Genomic DNA, 21,877 nt, shown 5'->3' on the forward strand with positions numbered 1-21,877 from the left:
ACCTGCTCCCGGATTCGGAGGGTTAATCCTAAACCCCGAAGCGTTGGGTCCCGAGACAAAGGCGACCTAAACCCATGACCGTCCTGAAAGGGGGAGAGCTAGAAAACGTATATATACGGGTTTCGTTTTCTTGACCGGGAAAACCTCACACGTATATATACGCCCGTGGTCTCCCGGGTCAGGAAACGTCCACACGTATATATACGTGTACGGTTGGGAAAAGGCTAAAAAGACTTGTTAATTACGAAAGTGTAAACCTGGACTTAGCGAAAGCAGTACAAAAGAGGTTTTCAAACCACTAGTGGTACCTGAGTGAGGAGTTGGTAGGCCTGTCTTTCATTGACGGATCCTTTCCTAGGCATGAAAAGGAAAACGTGATACGCTGTACGAGGACATGTGAGGGAAAATATGATCCACCGAAGAACGCATTCTATAAACACAAAGACCTGACTAATGTATCTATATCAAATTTTGTCACTACTAATTCTAGAAAGCTATTTAATACATTGGTAATATGCATGGCATTCTTTGATGTGCCCACGTGAGAATGGGGTACACATAATGATTACGAGAACGATTTACAAATTATTCGGGGCCTTCATGTGGTAAATCGATCGTGCAGGGAAATGGGTGAAACTAATTCAAGATTTTAAGTCAGTCACGTAGGAGAAAGAGTGAATTACTAAGTGTGAATTTTCATCGTAACACGACCCCAACGTGCGCAAGGACACTTTAATTGTCAAATATGGGGTGTCAGTGAAAGATTAGAAATACACTGAAAATGTATTATATTTTGGTAAATATGTACCGAAAATCATGGACAGAGTGAAAAAAATTGATCACTTGGATTGGAAATACTGTCATGGCAATTAAATTCTTTCTTACAGAAGCACATTTCTTCAGAGGCTAAATCTTGCCACCAGGAGCAGTCTTTGCCGAGGGAGGGGAGGGAGTGGAGGGGAAGTCTCTAGTAAGTGGTGCGGGCCGTACCTCAGCGGCGCCGCGGTGCGGGGTAGCGCCCTAGAGGGTGGATTACATTACGACGCACAATATCTCGTAAACGATTAGAGATAGGTCAAAACAAACAAAAAAATCGGTCCTTGAGACCTTTAGTTTTGCGTTTTACATAGGGATAGCACTTTTTCGGCCCCAAAAAACTCAATTGAGGGTCCTCAGTACTTAGGGCCCTTGGGACACGGGTTCCCGTTATTTTAAAGTAACCAAATCTTAACACGTGAATATAAACCTCATTTGGATCATTTTGAGATTAGGAAAACATAACTTTTCTCAATTCTGAAAAATAAGGGCCGGCCTATTGACCATAAGCAGTATGTTTAAAATGGCACTCATTACCGCCAGTCGAGCGAAACCTTGTCCAGTACATATCATGCTGGAGAACTTAAATTGAGATCGGTAATTGTAAGCATCGCTCATCCCATCTGCGTCGCTCACTTCTTCGGCCGTCATACCCTGGCGTCGCGCAGTGGGCTAGAATCGAAAAAAGCTGGCCAAAACCTCAAAAACGATTTTTTGAGCTAGGAAGTTGAATCTTCGTATAAATATTCTCAAATAAATTGTGCATAACTTTTCAGATTATTTCTCTCCTGTGTCTTCACGTTAACAATATATTTGAGGTCAAAGTTGAACAAATTTAGCCAAAAACGACTACCCTCGATTTTTCCCAAATATATCCTCATGCAGTGGTTTATGAATAGTTTTATTGATAAAAATGATGCACCATATTAATTAAACCTTCTTTTTCTTCTATTAGGAGGGGTTCAAAGATTTTTTTCATCATTAACTATAGATACATAACAAAATGGCGGAGCCTGCATTCAGACAATTTTTTTACATAAGCGTAGAGAAAAAGTAGATCCTCTCGCCAACTTCCGCGAATTTACATATACAACGTCGTTCTATGAACATTATACATCGCGAATCTAAGGCAAAATCTTGCACAAAGTCGCAACCCCGAATTTTAAATTAATTTGTCGAGCGTTCGGTCGACTCCAGTTCAGGCTGGCGGCGGCGGAGAATACGGCGACGCGGCAAGCAATGTGTGGATGCGATATGGCCACATTCACATTTATATCTGGATAATAGATATAATAGTGATAGAAAATAATCACCAGAAAGTAAATCAATTAATATTGCTAGGAATGACTCTTATTATGCATCGCTGGGCACTGCAAGAGGTTAGCCTCCTATACCTATTTAAATGTCTACCGTCAAGGCACACGCGAGTGGTGTGTGTTGCTGATATTTTCGCTGGCCTATTGTCTTTTTTCTATGGAAATGCTCTTTCACATTTAATTGTACTTCTGGTGCGATGCCGAATGGTTCTATATGTTGTGCTCCTGCTGCATTTCTTGAAAACCGAATACTTAAATTTTTTCTGTGTTGGTTAGTTTCGTTTAGTTCTGCAAAAGCATCTATTTTATTGGAAGTAACGTTGATGTTCCATTTTTACTGAATTGCAAATAATGTTTTCTTATTATTTTTTGCTAAAGGTCTTTTTGTTCTTTTGATTGAAAAATTGAATTTAGTTCGCGTAATTTTGGATTTTACTAGTAAGCTAACTTTTTCTCATTTACATAAGCTAATTTTAACACCATCTTCTCCATTTTATTTCGTATTTATTTTTCTAAAGTTCTCTATTTCATTCCATCTAATTTTAGGCTCTGTTTTAAGTTTAGGAAAACGCTTAGGTACAAACGTCTTCCAGTGCAGTAAACAATTTTTCAGCTTCATAGTATCCTATTGAAATGTAGGAACATCTAATGCTAAAATAATTTTTGTGACGAAATATATTGCTACAAAGTTGCATTTTGCATCTGATAAGGATAGTTGTAAAGCACTTTGTGAATTCTTGAATGGAATTATTTTTGGAAATACGCGAGGAAGTGGAATGAATGATCAAGAGTGAACAATAGATTTCCTAAACTTGATGGAAAATGGCTCACGACAGTAATTGATTTTTTCAAAAACTTTCTGTAGTGATTGCAGATTATTCTTGTCTATTAAGTTTATTAGGTTTATATTCTTGATTTTAAGTAATATATAACTATTCCTTATGCAGCATAATGTACATGTTGCTTTAGTTAAGCCAGAGCAGGTGGATGCCCAGTCGTATGTTTTCAGGGTTTTGGCGAGTGAACGAAAATGAGGAAAACGAAAGGAAAACGAATCAGATCCTCCCATTCCACTGAAATGTTTTCATATGCAACAGCAATGAATTTCATGGGAGAAGGCAATGGGGCTGCCTCTAAATTACTTAAGGAAGCTACAATGACCACAACTTGGAGGCAACAAGGACCCTGGTCGAGTGGAGAAAATGCAACCCCGAGTCTTATATAATGTCAGATGAAGAGCCATCTCACTAAGTAATTGTGTCCATGCAGCTCACAAAATTTCAGTCTTCGAAAATCTGTGAAATGCCATGGATATAACCTTTACCTCAGTTACGAGAGAGAGAAGCGAACATAGAATTCAATTTACCCAAGTGAAATTATTGTAGCAGAGGAACTCGCTGGCAGTGTTGTGTCGATGCCCAAGGGGGCTACTTTGAAGATTTTTGAAGCGATGTACCTATATGAGAAATACATTTTTTGTTCTCGACTCAGTCCTACTACTTTCAGGACACACCCTGTATATATAAAGTTACCGAAAGTCTTCAAGATCATACTGCATCTCGAATCATAACGTGCATTTCTTTAGATCCAAGTCTCTCGTCGCATATAAAGTGCACTTTAATTTGCTAATACGGCTTAGACAGCTGTAAGGACATGCGCAATATAACCACACGTAGGAACGAGAGCCTATGTCTCATGAATTCTTTTTCGTGAGCTCCCTTGTGCCTCTTCGTTTGGTAAAGGATGAAACAGGTACCTAATATTCAAAAGTCATCACAATTATTCTAGATATCTTCCTAAGTAGCCATCACTGACCCTTTAATAACAATTATTGTACGTCACCGACCATACATAAAGTCTTCACTAACGGAGCTGATATTGCAAAATAATTCATTTTTCCCTTGGGACAACTGTCAGAGGAGGCAATAGAGGCGCGGAATACGGACGTGAGAAAGTTCCGTGAACGGTTGACAAGAATATATCACGAATGGCCACAAACCAGGATTTATTTCGAAGACAACTCCTAACGTCATATCTGATAATTACAAACCTTACGCCAATTCAACTAGAAAAAAACTTCCAGCTTGCCGAAAAACGTAATGGATCTGTTTTTGAAGATGAAAAACAATTCTTGAGTTTAGATGGTGAAAATGAAAAGGACTCGTCAGATACTGAATGAAAAATGGTAACTTGTTTATTTATGAGAGTGCTAGTTGCTGTATTTTAGTTAAAAAAGAGGGTAAATTTTGTTGATTTGGTTTATGTATTGATTTTTCAGGAAAATATTTCTAAAAAATGGCTTTTGTCAAAAGCGCAGTTTATTAAAAATAATGACTGTGACATAAACTTAGGAGACTTAAATCAATATTTTAAATGACCGTAAGATATAAATTAAAAATTAATTGTATTCCTATGAAAATATGTATTATCTGGTGTAAATAATATGCCTTCTGAAACTTCAATAGTTAGCAGGAGACCATACCAAAAACAAGGTCCAAGGGCACCGCACTTCAACAGTGCTATAAAACGACCTTTGTCAACAGGTCAATAGGTATGGGAGGCTAGGAAGTAGAGGCCATGGATCATGGACGGCTATTGCCTAGAAAGACAGTTTTTTTTTAAATAAAAGTGTCCTTTTCCCTACTTTAAGCACACGAGGTACGTCCATTCTCCGGAGTAGTATATGGGATGCACTCAAAGAAAGAAGCCTTTCAGTGTACCTCTTGCAGTGCCCAGCGATTGAATAATAAGAGTCATTCTTCCTCCTTCCATGAATTCAAATATATTGTTAACGTGAAGACACAGGAAAGAAACAATCTGAAAAGTTATGTATAATTTATTTGAGAATATGTATGCGAAGATTCAACTTCCTAGCTCAAAAAAATCGTTTTTGAGGTTTTAGCCAGTTTTTTCGATTCTAGCCCACTGTGCATCGTGATGTTCTTGCCTTGTATCAATATCAAACTTTTGCTGCTACCTTGTTAACCTTGCAATTGGAGGTTCTTTTATTCATCGGACTAGGGTTTATAAAACCGAATGGCATGTCACTGAATCAGTTGGATTTCCTGCGCAAAAGATACAGCTGGAATGTATTACATTGCCTCTCAATGTAAAAGCATCGCCACTCAGGGGTTTTAAATCGTAGGCTAATCGTATCGATACGACATTGTAGTCTCTTCTAATGAGGAGCATGATGCGGGAGAGGGAAAATGCAATGAATGATTTCGCAGGGATTTTTAGTAGTGCTCTCTCCTTCAGCCGCTCTGGGCTGTTTCACTCTCGTTAAAGAGTAGGTAGCATTTACTCGGTGAATTCGTTAGCGTACCATATCTAATTTTATACGAAATTATCATTTTCGGAAAGGGATGAAGCTTCGAGATGAAGTTGTTGTAAATCTTTAGAAATCTCCGATTTGACGTAACGGGATTTGAAATTTTTCGACTTTGGCTTTAAAATTTTGTATCACTCTACACCAAAAGCACCATGTCATAATCTATTTCAGAAGCAGAGACGTTTGCTATAAATGATAACCATTATTATTTTTAGTTTGTACAATTGTTAAGAGATCTTAATCCTGACTCACACAATAATTTTGCCGTCCATTCCGAGTGATAGTTCCAGCAATCGCATGAAAATGACCACGTTACGCGATCATTTTCAGCGATGGCTCCAGCGATAGGGATTCCCATCGCTTTTCATCACTTGACAAGTCCCTTTTTCCGTTGTCTTTCAGCCAATCAGAACGAACGACCGCGAAAAGCGATTGTAACGTCAAGTTTGGCTTTCAGTGGTATGAAAGCTGTGAACACTGAGCGACAGAAAATATGATAGAAAAAAAGGACAGCAGAAATAACCGTGAGAACCGTCAGAAAATGATAGCTCGAGCTATCACTTGTTTGATCCCTGAGAAGCTGGAGAAATGATCTTGTGATTTAGGATTCATCGTGGGAGGTGATAGTGAACATTTTATCGTTGACATTGATTACACGTCAATAATGTGCAGTCACTTTTAAAAGTTTTTGGACTAAGTTTGAGGCGCCACTTCTGCTTCTCGAGAAATTTTTTTCTCCCTTACTCTATTCGTTCCCCTTGGTTACTCCCAGAAAATATTACGTTTGCGGTTGAAGATATAGGCACTCAGAGGGAGAAGTTATTCTCAAAGTGATCGTTCTGTCGATTTATGTCGAATTTAATGATTATTTCGTGTGCATTTACTTTGTACTTAACCCGGATTTCACTGTTGGTTTGTATTGTACATTTTATAAAGCCTTCTCAATCAGCAGCTGCGGTGGCCTAAAGGAGTAAACGTGCGACTGAGATAATGGTGATAGTGAGTTCGAATCCCCTACGTGGAAAACATTGTTTGCATTTTTTTCACGGTCACTCATTCGTTTTGTAATTCTTTATAGTATTCAATTCATTTTAAATTCGCTGCAACAGGTTTTTTAACGATAATGAGGCATATAAAAGTATGGAATCGGGTAGGGTTAGACGTATGATCACTATGAATGGACAGTACATTTTGAAGGTTAGGGATATGCAAAATAGGGTAATAACCGAATTTGAAAAACTGAAATATAAAATATTGTTCAATTTCCCTATGAATTCGTTCAACGGCTGTCATTCACAGATATCTATATTCAGTGCGCTCTAATACACCTCTTCTCATAATTGATGAAACAATGGACAAAAGTCAATCAATTTACGAGATGAAAGACTTAGTTTCATACAGTGTATTTCTCCACAATTCTATTCTTCCTATTTATATGCTTTGAAAATTTTTCTCGTCAGCAAAAATGGTGAAGTCCCAAAAAGCCTATTCGCTCACTAAATTGTTCCCGCTGAACAACAGCCTCTAATGTTTTTGTCGGTCTATTAGGAATGGCTTGAGGGCAGGTTTGTGGAGTTTAATACTATGCTCCATCAAACGCCTTCTAACCGTTGCGTAGCTGCATCCAAGTTACGCCTACTTGGATAAGGCAACTACTCTACCAACAAGAAGGATTATCCTCTATCAAATGGCGAATCCTCGAAGATATGGATGGCTCGAGGCTTGCCGCTACTTCACCTGTTTATCAGCGACTAGTCGCCTTCCTTGAAACGTCTTAACCAATAATAAACAGTACCCCAGGACCAGGGGCGCAGCTAGGAATTAAGGCTGGGGGGGTTTAGTTGCAACTAATACCGGTGTGTGTGGGGGTATGGACTACCCACCAGGATAAGCGGTAAGTACGAGATTAATAAATTGCGGAATTTTAAGATAAATGGTTCAAAATGGTGAGTTTTACGGCTTTCTGAGGGATATTTTATTAATCCTTACGCTATTCTATTAGTAATATCAATCCAATTAAGTAAAATGGATTAAACTTAAAAATTTCTCTGAGCTCTGGTGGGGGGGGGGGGTTTAACCCCCAAAAACCCCCTCTCGCTGCGCCACTGCCCAGGACCAATTCAGCAGCCCAGCTATTTAAGAAACTGTTTCACCTTCCTCAACCATGCCTTTTATCCGGCAGCGCAACACTCGACTCAACCATGAGCTGTTTTGCTCTTCCATAGGTCAGAAATTCAAAACTGGTTCTGAATTATCGATGAAGTTGTTGGTGATCTACATGCTTTTCTATAGTTCGCTACTCCATTGTACACGGCTCCCAGGTCCTTTTCCTATGAACATATCAAATCACTTCAAAACTGCGCAATCTTCAATTTTCACATACTGGAAATTAGCGGCATGGAGAAGTGGTAAGAGCATTACATTGCTGTCTCAGGTTTTTTGCTAAATTTTTGCTCGTGAAAATCTATGACTTCTATGCATAGATTGTCATTATAATTATTCAGTACTTTTTCATAGCTTATAAAATGTTTAATGTGTTTGTAGACCAATATTTTATGGAAGTTAAAGGAAAATTGGTGAAAATGAATATTTTAATGTTCCTCTTCGCACGCTTTTCTTTTGCTCGCTTTGCCATAGTTTACGGTTCCATGATTCACGTTCCCACGGTTATCACTCGAATATTATTGTCTAATCATGCTTTAGCGTTCAATTAGATTACCGTCGTGACAAGGTATGCGCGTGGATTTACTACCTGGACCCGGGTTCTAATCCCAGGGTGCACAATATTTTTCAAGAAACATTTTCTCAAGCGAGAAAAAGTTTAGATTACGAAAGAGAATAATAAGAAATATGCTTATTAATTTGCTTATTGAAAATAAGAATTAGGATTATTTTACAAAAATTATGCCAGCAACAATGACTATAAACAATATAGGACTCCTATAGGATTGAAGTACTCAATAATGCGCTCGAACTAACGCAATGACGATATAAAGGTGTGTCACTACAATAAGTGGTGAGATCTTTAGACCTTCAAGGTTTTGGAATCACAATAGGGTATAACGTCAACGAGTTCTCTTTTTCAGCCCACCGATTAATTGGACGAATCCGCTGTGAGAGATTTGTTGGATCGTTGCATTCATTGAGGACCGGTGAACACATTGTACTACACCCTAGTGAAGTAGTATGTAATGATTATGATGGCTATTTACGCTATATAGCTCAACTAAGACATCATATAATGATGCACAAAATGATAAATTAACCAATATCGAATTTAAGTATACCGGGACTAGCCACGGTGATAACTTTTACGGGAGTCACCCGCAATGCACAATTGTGCGAAAAATCCACAGAGAAAAAATCATTCGCCTTGACCGGGATACGAACCCGGATCCCTCGATTTCCGGCCGAGTGCTTTATCCAGTTAAGCTATCGAGGCGTCATTCATCCCTGTGGAAATTTGTGGACTATACCGGACAAGGTGGTATGAACTGCTGAGCATATTATGCGACGAGCAGTCCAAGGCGAATGATTTTTTCTCTGTGGATTTTTCGCATAATTAACCAATATCGATGATCTCAATATGCGCACACTCCACAAAGGTGCCAATAAGTTTTCAAATCTGACAGCACAACTGAGAAAACCAAGGAGGGTGCAAAGTAAATGAAATCTAGCAAATAATTATGATCAGTATTGATCGAAAAATAATGATATGTTTCTAGCTATAAAAAGAAATTTGAGACTCCTTGCACCACTCTTCGAAGTGTTCAATATCGCTAACGCTGGATTTTTATCCGCCGGGATCGGCTGACCCTCTTTTCCGAATCCCTTGCCTTTTAAATGTAGCCATTCTTAAAAAGGATAAGACCACACTTGCCCTATTCATAACTTCTGTGTGGCTCATTTAAATTTTGAAAAAGTAAATGATGCTGTTGAAGAGAATTTAAAATAATTAGAAATATATAAAGAAATACAAAACAAGCGAACGAGTTTTAAAAAATTCCACCTAAATGTCCACTTCGGGGGCCCGAACTCACAACAATCACTATTACAGTCGCACGTTCACTCCACTAGACTCAAATCATTTTATTTTTTAGTAATTCTCAATTACATATTTTTTTCTTATAATTTTTCGGTTATTCTTCCTTTTTTGTAGTGAATGGAATGGATGAAGTGAGTTTTAATTAAATAAATAGTACTGCAAACAATAATAAAATAAAAGTGATGTGATAAACAATGACAATAAGGGGAGTTTTGGCCACCACAGCTGACAGCTATTCAAGCTTTATAATACGTAAAATATAAACCAACAGTGAAAACCGGGGCAAGACCGCAGTAAATGCAGGCGAAATAATCATAAAATCCGACATAAATCAAATCAGAGTTTGCAAGTAGCACCCCCCTCCGATTGCATACATCTTCGCCCACAAATGGAATATCTTCGATGAGTAACCAAGGAAAACAAAAAGAGTAAGGGAAACTAAAATTCCTCGGGAAGCAGCCCCCAGCAGTCTCAAATACAGCTAACAGATAGCATTTCATGCTGCTCGTTTCTGCCAATGCATCGCATACCTACCAAATCAAGCTATAAAAGAATTTAGATATAAATTGAAGAGTAAACACTTGATAAAAACTAATTATTATTATTTGCTTTATATGCCATATCTTTCCATCAATCACTATAAGCAAAAATATTAAAGTCACCAAAATACTGTCGATCTGAATTGGTCAAAGATTCTTTGTCTGCTCATTAATATACCTTTCTTCTTCCACGGAAACCTCTCTCGTTACTCGGATCCATTGAATAGTTAGTTATTGGTCTACAAAATCTGGTCGAGGATGGGCGAGGATTAGACCATAAAGATTTATCTGTATCAAAAAACTCTATCATTTACGTTTCAGAATGAGAACGTTGCGTGGTGCTAATACTACTATTTCCAAATGTGCCTACCTGATGTAGTGTCTAACAAGTGAAGTGGTACAAGAGAGGTCGCGAACTAGCTTTCGTATCTTACATTAGGTTTCTCACAGGTATCATTTCATTGTGCTGGAAAAGGCCAGAACTTCCGTCAAAACCCCATTTACATATTAGGATGGGTTATTGGGGCAGTCTTTCATTAAAAACTTAAGTGAAGATATTATCCTTGAGGCTGTGCGATTTAATGGAGACTGCAAGTTAACTTCACATTTTACCTCAGAAATAGATATTCCCTCAGGATATGCAGCACTTTTTGCCAAACTGATTTGGTCGTAACTTGGGTATGCTTTGTGGCCATGATTTCTCGCCGTTTCATGAATTATTACATACTGCGCCTTTGTCAAATACCTACAATAAGGGACCTCTTCCCCCGATGATTCTGTTTGAGCTATTTCTTTCCTTCTCCATTTGTCAAGTATCCTCTTGGTCCTGGTTGGTGTAATTGTTGTTGCTTATTTAACATTTTTTTCTGCAGCATCATCTCCTATGGTACGTAACTGCATTGAAGTTGCCACACATAATTCCTCTTTCGAAGTGCTGCTTCTCACATTCTTCTGTTTTCCTTCTTTTGGACCTATCACTTGCTCTCTCAAAAGGCGTCAATGGTCTTCCTCCACGAGTAACCAATATTGAGGAAATAATTTTAGGAAAAGGCAGTTTATGACCAATATTCCTCGTACGTGCCTCTAAAATTTTTTGCATGCAGAAACCAGTAGCCGCTGTAGACAAAAGACGGCAAGGGACAGTGATAACGGCTATTTATTGCCGTCTTGGTGAACCGCGGGCAAAGCTTGAACACTGCGGAGTTCTAGGAAATGATTAAAACACCGGAGCTGGGAATAGCCCAAAAAGAAATAAAGGGAATATGTGGAAAATACAAAATGAACAGCAAGTGTGATTACAATCCTAGTTTTCCAAAGAATTAGACAATCAGAACACCCTCTGTCCCGAGCGCTGCGACGCCGCTCCGCTACGCGCCGTGCGTTATTTTACATTATTCAACAAAAGTGGAAAAGTTGCAAGTATGCGCAGGATTTTATCGTTCCGTTACATAGAATAAACCTCGCTCTAACTGTTGATGATAATATCTCCGCGGAGATAAGCGGAGATAAGTAAGTTTATCTCTGCTTTAGTTAAAATTTAAACGAAAAACAGTTAATTTTTAATTAATATATAATGGTCATTCGGAAAGTGTTGTTTTTCACGATGAATAGCGTTATAGTATCTAAAAGATATATATTATCGTTGTGTATTCGCCAATAGAACAATATTTATGTTTTGTTCACACACCAGGGCAACAAACATAGAGATTTTTTGAAAAAAAAACGTAGATTTGGAACTTCGCGATTTTTTAATCACTTTTTGAAGGATATTACACATATAAAGAGCATAAATAAATTCAAAAAAATTAACGTATTTGGAAGAATAGACATTCTAGAACAATACTACGCAACTTTTGGATTTAAAAAAAAATAGTGAAAAGTTGAGGTTTTGGCCAGCTTTTTTCGATTTCCGCCCACTGTGCGTCGTTAGAAGATTATGGTTCAGGCGGATTTTTCCTCACTACATTGCTAGGAAGCAGTTGGACAGCACTCCGAAATGCACCCTTAAAGATTAAAGCCGGCAGTGCATGATGATTTCATCTCCATCTCCTCGAGACCTTGAGAGCCACCTCTAGCGTGTTTAGCGGCAGGTGGGCATTTCTTATCAACATTCAAAGAGCTCAATTGTAGCTACAAAATTTAATTCTGTGAACAGAGAGAAATCAGGCTTTTTCTGATATTAAATAAAAGTTCATATTACGATAGGAAAACTAAGCGCTATGGATTTTACGAGAAAAAACGAGTACTTTTTCAGAAAAAAATAAGTACATTAAATACTAAGGAGTAGAGGATTTTTGAAGTATGTAATACAACGCAGAAATGATCAGCTTCTCCTTTCTGCTGCAATGAAAGTGGTTTATTTGTTTGAACGATAGAGTTCCTAAAACTCAGGTGCTTTTCTTATTATTACAGGCAGGAGTTAATCAGTATATAAATGACCATTAATGATCGTTGTCAAGTTAATGCCAGCAATTCAATTTAAGGAGCAGATTAATAAGTGTGTTCGAGGCCAGTGGCGTAGGTAGGGGGGGTGCGGGGGTCCGGGCCCCCCCTCCGAAATATAAAGACGCAATCCTTTTCCTTCATAAAAGAAAACAAATTTTTGAAAAATCATGAATTTAAAAAATATTTATTTAACAAATGAAGTTTTTTCGATTATGAAAAGTGTTAAAATTAGTTTAAAACCCACTACTTAGTATCCTGTTTTTCAAAAATTTCCCCCCCTGGTTTTGGACCCTCCCCCCCGAACGAAATTCCTGGTTACGCCACCGGTCGAGGCCCATGGGAAGTTAATGGGTGGATAGTGACCACGGATTAACGTTTGGGGTTGATAGGAAGGTGGGCTGGGGAAGGGGCAATGACATGAAGGGCACGTTCTGAGGAGCGTGGCCGCGAGATGGCATTGGAGGCTCACGCAGCGCAGAGTCCTCTGGATAGCAGATCTCTACACTACTCCCCCATAGGATTGTGTGTTATGTAACTATGTAGTGTATTATCGATAATCCAGAGGACTCTGACGCAGCGAAAAGACGAAAAAGACGAGACGTGAGAGGGGACCTCATTATTCGAAACAACATCATAGGTAAAAGCATTCAAATGAGTCGACATTTTACGTAAAATTAGACATACTATCTTTGGCACATACCTGTAACAGTTTTGGGAGTAGATTCGATTCGGGAAGAAATAATTACGTCATTGAATGGAGAGCAAACATAAAATGAGGGTCAAAATTGGTATGATTTTAAAGTAGCAATCTTGTGGGAATTTGGGATGCATGTGAAAATGGATAATGTGACACGAAAAGGCTTTTGTAAATTCTATATATATTCTATCATATATAAGGATATTAATTTATTCATTCTGATTCCTTAGACAAGGCCGACTCACTCAAAGCCATCGTCTTTCCAGATCCAATAGAAACGACTAAAGCAAAGAGGTGGATATGCCTACGAATTTTTGTTTTCTTCGAGCAATAATGGATAGAGGAATTGATCGGTCAAGCTCAGGCACTCTCAGCGCCTTAATCGTTTCGTATCTTCCTACCACAGGCTGACGGTTAGTTTCCTCACACCTTCAGCCGCACGCCTATTAAGACGGCTTGTGGAGTGGGTCTTGAACGATGGAGCTCACTTCGTCGCATGTAAAAACAGTGTTTGCACTGTGTACTCTTACATCTGTGTCTTCTTTCTTACAGACGTACAACATCAACAAACAAGTACCAGACTCGGCGGGGACTGCAACGGCCATCTTCTCCGGCGTAAAGAGCAAGTTTTACATGGTGGGCTTCGACGTCAATGCCCCCTACAACAAGTGTGATCGGGCAATCAACGAGAAGAGTGCGGTGACTTCATTGATGAAGTGGGCGCAGGACGCTGGCAAGAGCACTGGTAAGGAGCCTATCAGAATAGCGGTTATATATAGGTAACGATGCATACTTTGATGTGAAACATCACCATGTAGGGGAGACTAGGGAGAATTGGGACACATTTTGAGGTACAATTTTTTGTGATAATATTAGCGGCTTAATTTCACCAAAAAATCAAATATTTATCAAAAAAACGAAATAATAAATATTTTATCCTCCCCCCATTAATGGAATTTGAGCGAGGATCAAGGATTCACCTAGACTTTTCAAATTTTTAGGCCTTATTTTTTATCAGTCCCACAACTGTTTTTCATTGGGCCAGATGGATTTTTAAAAAAAATCGATTTTTCCAATGTGCCCTGATGTGCAAGCCCACAAGTTCCCATGAAAACAGTTTTATGCCGTATAAAGACCGCTCAGTTGACGATCAAAAAAGCGAAAAATATTTTATGGGCGTCGAAGTGTACCTGGATGATCAGTGTACCTGATAATAGCACCAACATATCCCCTTACTGCTCAATGACCAATTTTTAAAATTCTCCATTTTGATTGAGATTGCAAAATAAAGCGACCGTTATTTTCCGTTTCTCTGTTCGTCGCCTTCCTCTGCAGCTATTCGATCGATCGAAAAATCGATCACCTTAACACTTATGCAATGAATTTGACGACGTAGCGAGGGTGCCTCCACTTCTCAGCTTTACTCCTCGGCCTCGCGTGTTTCACTCTCGTTCATACGCTTTTTAGAGATTGCCTCCCTCAATGGAAGGTTCTTCTTCATAGAGTAAATGGTAAAACTCTACTGACGTCACGAGTTTATGAAGAGTGGGCCGCAGTAACTTTCGCATTTTCTTCTTTCAATCGTCCACAGAATGGCGGAGTGGACAGCGTGGTCGTCTTGTCTCTGTAAGGCTCACTCTTCCCCCTGTTGTCCCGAATTCGTTGTATGAACACGCAGTGGCGCAGCGAGGGGGGTTTTGGGGGATAAACCCCCCCCCCAGAGCCCAGAGAAATTTTAAAGTTTAATCCATTTTACTTATCTGGATCAGTATTACTTATAGAATAAAGGTAGGATTTATCAAATGTACCTCAGAAAGCCGTAAAACTCGCCATTCTGAACCCTTGTTCTTAAATTTTTCTGAAAGAGGGCCCCCGCAACTCCTGCTTACCCTGGTAGGTATGCAATACCCCCACACCCGTAAGTATTAGTTGCGCCTAAAACCCCCCCTAGCCTTAATCCCTAGCTGCGCCCCTGTGAACACGGATCGAGTGAGGGATCCCATTCACGGCCGCCCTCGTTGCCATCTCTCCTCCTATTGTTGTTTCTGCATTAACCATTCGACTGTCCACAGGTTTCGTCACGACGACGCGCGTCACGCACGCCACGCCCGCTGCGCTCTACGCGCACGTCAACCACCGCGATTGGGAATGCGACGGTGGCATCCCGGCGCCGGACCGCGACTGCCTCAAGGACGTGGCGAGGCAGCTCGTGGAGGACGAGCCGGGGCGGCGGCTCCAGGTGAGATGAGGCCACCGCCACTGCAGTGACCCCTGGTGGTAGTAGTAGTGGGCGCCTCGAGTGCGCCACAACTCAGACCACGGATAATCCATCGGAGGATTCTCCAGCCGCCAACTAAATGTGCTCTTGCACAGCGCGAATTTTAATGGGTTTACTTACCTAAGTCACCACTCGCGATGCTGACGGCAAAGCGATACGAACTACATGGTAAAAGAACTATAAAAAGGGTTCTTCCCTGAGATTTATATTCTGTTTGCTATTTCCAAATGAACACATTAGCACTCAATGATATTCCTCGCGAGTGCAGGCACTCAATAGAAAACATTAGGGACAACTAGATCATTCAGCGCTCGACGCCGCGTTGCAAGCGTATTTGAAGAGCGATTTAAAAGCGCCACAAGTGGTAGCATCAATGAAGCTTGACGGAGACGGACTCCTTTCTGAAGTCCCGTTCACGAGCAGACAAATATCTTGTGACCCTAGGTGGATACTTGTATACTTACGTGAGAACTGGATTATCTCGATGAATTCAGCACGGGTTTTATTAAATTGAATGGAAGAGGCATATACTTTGTGGAGATCCATTATAAGATATGAAGCGATACTACTTTGCACTTTTCAAGATAAAAATTTATTTCACCTAGGTCAACATGTTTCACTGCACTGAAGCATTGTCAAGACTCTAGTCTCCAAGCAGTCTCCAGGTATATTAGAGTCTTGATAATGCTGCAGTGCAGTGAAACATGTTGACTCAGGTGAAATAAAGGTTTATTTGGAAAAGTGCTAAGTAGTATCACTTCATATCTCACGGGTTTTATGATTATTATTTGAGTATTTTACCGATTAAGGTAGGTTTTTATGGAGTATTTGAAAGTACTGCAGTGGTAATGTCCACTCCCTTCATGAACCTCCCTCTTAAATACACGATAAGAACAGTGGCGCAGCGAGGGCGGATTTTAGGGGATAAAACCTCCCAGAGCTCAGAGAAATCTTTAAGATAAATCCATTTTACTTAATTGCATTGATATTACTAATAGAATAATGTAAGGATTAATAAAATATCCCTCAGAAAGCCGTAAAACTCACAGTTTTCAACCATTTACCTTAAAATTCCGCCATTTATTAATCTCGCACTTACCACTTATCCTGGTGGGTATTCCATACCCCCACACACACCGGTATTAGTTGCACCTAAATCCCCCACAGCCTTAATTCCTAGCTGCGCCCCTGAATAAGAAGACCTACTTCCTTTCGTTCTATCAAAAATTCCTATTCTCTTCCTTCCTCTACCTCTCTTACCCAACATTCTACCCTCCACTGTATTCAACATCCCCTCCCCGATCAGCACTCTATACCTTCTGTCTCCTCCGTATCTCGTCTAAAAGCTGCCTCTCCTCGTCCAACATGTCCAGCACTTCATCGTTCCTCCTCTCCGTCCATTTCACCATCTCGATTCTTTTCCATACCCACATCTCGAACGCCTCCAGTCTTTTCTCGTCCTCTTCTCAAAGGATACCTGCTTCCGCGCCGTAGAGCGTACTCTTCTGATCAAACTCTTCACTAACCTTTTCTTCAGGCTCTTACTTAATTATCCTCTCATAAGCTCCTTCTTTTTCATGAAATCCTCCTTTTCTAACGAAATTCTCTTATTGATGTACTTACTACTGTTGAAATGCTCTAGCTGCTCAAGGTTTTGCCCACCTCCTTTTATCTTGAGTCTCACATTCCTAGCTCGCGATGTTTTATAATAACCGTACAACCTTAGTCGTCTTGTGATTAATTCTCATGCCATACTCCCCGCAATGTTTGTCTAACGCATCCATTAGAGTGTGCAGCCTCCTCGCTGACTGGCGGATCATCCTCGAACCTCACTGATTAACATATCATTCCCTCACTTATACTCCAGCTTCCAACTCGTCCCACGCCTCTCTTACCATTTCCTCAGCGAACACGTTAAGAGCAGAGGACAGCCTTACCACACTCCTCGGCCAATGCTTGTCCACGTATGTTCTCCGAGTGCTACCCTCACTTTCGCAGTCTGGGCCATCTACAGATTACGAATGAGTCGCCTATCTCTCCGATCAACGCATATTTTATTGAAAATATCAACTTTACCCAGTCCTCTCTATCAAATGCTTTTTCAAAATCCTCAAAGCAGGCATACACGTCCTGGTCATATTCTAACTTCCTCTCCACTGGGAACTAATTACCGCTCTTGGATCTCGAGTTGACTTTCCGTTTATGAAACCGAACTGATCTTTGCGCAAGTATTCGTTTGCCCTCGACTCCACTCCTCTATTTCAAATCTTCAATACCACCTTCGCCGCGTGCGATAGGCTAGTAAAGCTATACTCCTTACATTCTGTAATTGTCATCTTTTCTTTTGGAAGCGGAATTATAACTAGGGGAGGCAATTGAAACGAAAAGGAAATGTTTCGTTTCCACCCGGAGGGAAACGAATATACGAGACCTAGGTTTAGTTTCGTTCCCACACGAAAATAAAATCACCAAGGAGTTTAGTTTTAGCCCGGGACAAAACTGAGTTAATCGAAACTCTGTTGCTCATTGTTAACTTTTGATCCCAGAAGTTGTGAGGATGGGAAAAAGAGGGAACAGTTTCGACCCATTTGTGCATATGACAATATGTGCAGAGGTTGAAACATTCATTCTAAAAGTGTTGTCTCGTAGTCTTCCGTGGCGTACAGAATTTGTGGATTTCTCCATTTTCCGGGTTATCGCCGCGTTTCGTTGTCAGAGGTGACGCCAGGATTCCACCAGGCGTCTTCAGGTCGAAGTACCCAGAGGTTCGGCCTACCGCCATTAAATGCATGGGGCACTCATATTTTTACCACTAATAGGAGAGCGGTGAACGCAAACCGGCCATTCGATTTTTAAGCTCAATGTTTTAACCTCTCCACACGTTTTTCAAACGTAATGGGACTATCCCCTCTATCTGCCCTCTCCTCAACTTTTGGGATTGAAACTTCACTATGAGCAACGGAGTTTCGATAAATTTCGTTTCGTTCCCGGGAGTAAAGTTTCGTTCCGGGTCGAAACTCAACTCCTTGGTGATTTCAATTTCTAAGAACGAGACTGAACCTAGGCCTCGTATTTTCGTTTCCCTTCTGATCGAAACGAAGCATTTTCGTTTCGTTTCACCTGCCATCCCTGGATAAATGTGAAGAGTTGACACTTGTCATCATGAATGGCACATGATTCGCGGGTGATTTTGCAGGTGATCATGGGCGGCGGGTGGAATCCGATGGGTGCCACGCAATTAGAGGACGAGGACGAGTCGTGCATTCGACTGGATGGGCGCAATTTGATCGACGAGTGGAAGAAGATGAGGGCGGAGGAGGGGGCGAGCCACGCGTACGTGTACGACACTGAGGGTCTAATGGCGGTCGACACGAACCACATCCAATACCTCATGGGTGAGTGAGTGTGCGCGCCATGAATGGGACGCTCCCTGTGCACGCGAGAGCGAGCGGGTGGCGAAGTCCCCGCCCACCTACACCAATGCATTGAATGATAAACAAAGACATCGAACTCCCCACTGTGGTGGATACATATGAGGGACGTTGCCCCCCCTTGCGGGGTCGCCCGAATTGCCGAACATGCAGAATCACAATGACCAGTTTTATATCATAGGATGGCATTGTTTTGAATACGTGAACAGTCAGTTTAAATAAATAAAAATTTCTTAGTATTTGCATGAAACTTTTTTCATTACGATAAAAGTGAAGGTGGCTCAAGATATCTTTTGAGCTCCCCCTTGATCCGTTACTGACTGCCTATTATTTTCATTTTCCAACACGTGTTCCGATTGCCTAACAATTATCATCAGGCAATGATGATGATTGTAAGGCAATCGAAACACGTGTTGTGAACTGCTAAATAAAATTAGTGGGCAGCACGATATATTTGTTTATCATTCGATGTGTTATTCCAAGACATCACTCAGGAAAAATTGACTTTGTTGCAACCTATTTTGTGAATATCATATCCAATGTATAATCCATAGTGCGAAAGTGCATAATACTGCAGAAGAATAACATGCTCGCAAGCTGGTGAAGGGTCATTTTCCATTGCTTTTCTCTCTGTGTCACTGAATATGCCCTCAGACAAGGAAATTCCAAATATCATTGGAAGTAGGAAGACAAATAAATATCTCCAAAACCGTTTTCGTGACTAATTGGGAAATCATTAATGGGGAGAACTTTTCGACTAAGGCTAAGAATGCATTACAATTTGGATTTTCACTACATTTTCTCTTTAGTCTATTAGCAGATCAAATTAATCATTCCAATTGTGCCCTCCGTGCTATTGAAAGCCAAAGTCAATTCATTGTTTTTCGTAGAATAGAAAATAAATTCTTGTGGGAAACGTTCCATGTTCGATATATCGCGATAAAATGTTCTCCGATTACTCTGTTATTACTTACTATGCTCTTAATGACTGAAAACTTTCTTTGCTCATATTCCATAGGACTGTTTGATGTCGGTCATTTAAGATACAACTCATTGCGAGACAGAGGACCTCAGGGCCAACCATCACTTGTGAATATGACTTCTCAGGCAATAAAAATTTTACAGAAAAATGAAAATGGATTTGTCTTAATGGTAAGTAAGTGCAGTTTTGATGAGGGTGACGTTATTAGTAAGTAAAGGTTTTATTAACTGTATGAATTCCAAATGAATTGTTTTTTTTCGTTATAAAGTCTGAACTGTGGAACAGAAAAACTTCCATTTGTATCATGACTGGAAATACTATTTTCAAGGTTTCAGATTTCAGCTAGTTACCCAATTATGTGGCAACAATAAATACAGCGAAATGCAACAGGGAACATGCATAAATTAAACATTTTAATTTAATAAACATTTAATGCAGTATATTCATATTATGTTAGGGAATTAAAAAAGATTATTTTGTGCCGACATATTATTGTTATTTTACATACTTAAGTCTTAAATTATCGTGAAACTGGAAAATGTTTTGCTCCCAATTATGCACGGAATTTGCCGGTGGCTTTTCTTACCTCAGCATCAAAGAGTACCGGAGAGTGGGGTAAAGTGGACTCTTTTACTCAATACTTAAATAAAAGTACCAGTTAACATATGAGTACCTAGTTGGTATTCCTACCTTCGAGGTCTTCCCGATGCAATTTGCATAAGAGTGCGCCAACTTTCCAAAAGTTTTTATTTAAAAAAACTGAACGAGGTGATCCGCTTTACCCCACAAGTTGGGGTAAAGTCAGGGATGCCGACATACAAAAAATATTGGGGGGCCCAATCCGGGGATATTGCCCCGGGAAATTTTTTAAGTATTGAGTTGTAAGTTTTTTAAGAATTTTATAAGAGCCATATGATCATTATTAGAACCCTCATCACTCGAATCTCGATATCTGGACATTCCGGTGAAAATCGACAAGCATGAAAAATTTTTATCGCACACCCATAACGAATTTTTGAGGGGGAGGGGGAGGGGGGTAAAGTGGACCACTATTCTACTTGGTGCCTATGGCCTGTTTATAATATTAATAAGGTGAAGTGAAACAGCAATATCCGTTTTTTTATGAGTGTGACAATAAAAAATACGGTTTGCCTCATCTTAGTTAAAAACATTTTGAGAGATTTGTTAGGGTTACTTCGAGATTTTTAAAGTAATTTTTTTATGGTATCAACATCATCCTGGGCTCTACTTTTCATATTCTAACGAAATCTTGCTGTGATCTGGGTGACGAGAGAGGAATCCTTGTATCCTTTCTCGACCCGGCCTATTGCTTTTAAATTATTTTCCTTTCACAACTTATTTTATTGGTATGCTTGAGTAGATACAATCACAAACATCAATTGTTATATTAGAGCAGCCCTATTCTCCACTCAACCACTTGCCTTCTTTTTCTGAGAGGGCGGTTTGCCTGCCATTTTTCAGAGGATCAAAAATTTTCACACAATGACGAATTGTTGTTCGAAGAACACCAAACATCTCTGTAGCTTTCCTAATTGACATTCTGCCACTTTTGACCTGTTGCAATGCACATTTCAAATCTTCCCGAGCCTACTTGGGACACATCGATGGCCCAGTTTTCTTCACATTGTTACGAACCATGGCGGTACGAACATCGGTACGAACCATCCACTTTACGATACAAACCAAATTCTATTCTCTAGTGAATTTTAAAGCAACTGAATTTGATACTGTATGAAAAAAGAGGTTAAATAACCTTTAAGTGTACTAATTTGATTAATGCAATTGGCCGGTGTTGAATTCTCTGAGACAGTAAGATGAAACGTGAATTTTTCACATATTATTCAATTAGGTGAAACACGGTGTTTCATATAAGCATGAATTTCAACTTGAACGTTCCACAGGTCACGATACCACTCTTGATGAAGCACACAGCACAATCCAGTGCCTGCTCAAAAACTTCTTTAAGTAATTCCAGA

The 21,877-nt window shown here is 39.9% G+C and overlaps 1 protein-coding gene across 3 annotated transcripts in view; it reads left to right on the forward strand.

The window, feature by feature from the left end:
• Positions 1–21,877, forward strand: part of LOC124170864 (alkaline phosphatase 4-like) — a 67,908-nt gene that overhangs the window by 35,791 nt on the left and 10,240 nt on the right. For all 3 annotated transcript variants that reach the window (XM_046549873.1, XM_046549875.1, XM_046549874.1), the window contains 4 exons: positions 13,742–13,934; positions 15,262–15,428; positions 18,664–18,862; positions 19,917–20,050. In XM_046549873.1, the coding sequence (XP_046405829.1) occupies positions 13,742–13,934; positions 15,262–15,428; positions 18,664–18,862; positions 19,917–20,050 (693 nt within the window). The remainder of the gene's footprint in view (positions 1–13,741; positions 13,935–15,261; positions 15,429–18,663; positions 18,863–19,916; positions 20,051–21,877) is intronic.

The sequence above is a fragment of the Ischnura elegans genome, chromosome X (genome assembly GCF_921293095.1).
Source record: "Ischnura elegans chromosome X, ioIscEleg1.1, whole genome shotgun sequence".
Lineage (NCBI taxonomy): Eukaryota > Metazoa > Arthropoda > Insecta > Odonata > Coenagrionidae > Ischnura > Ischnura elegans.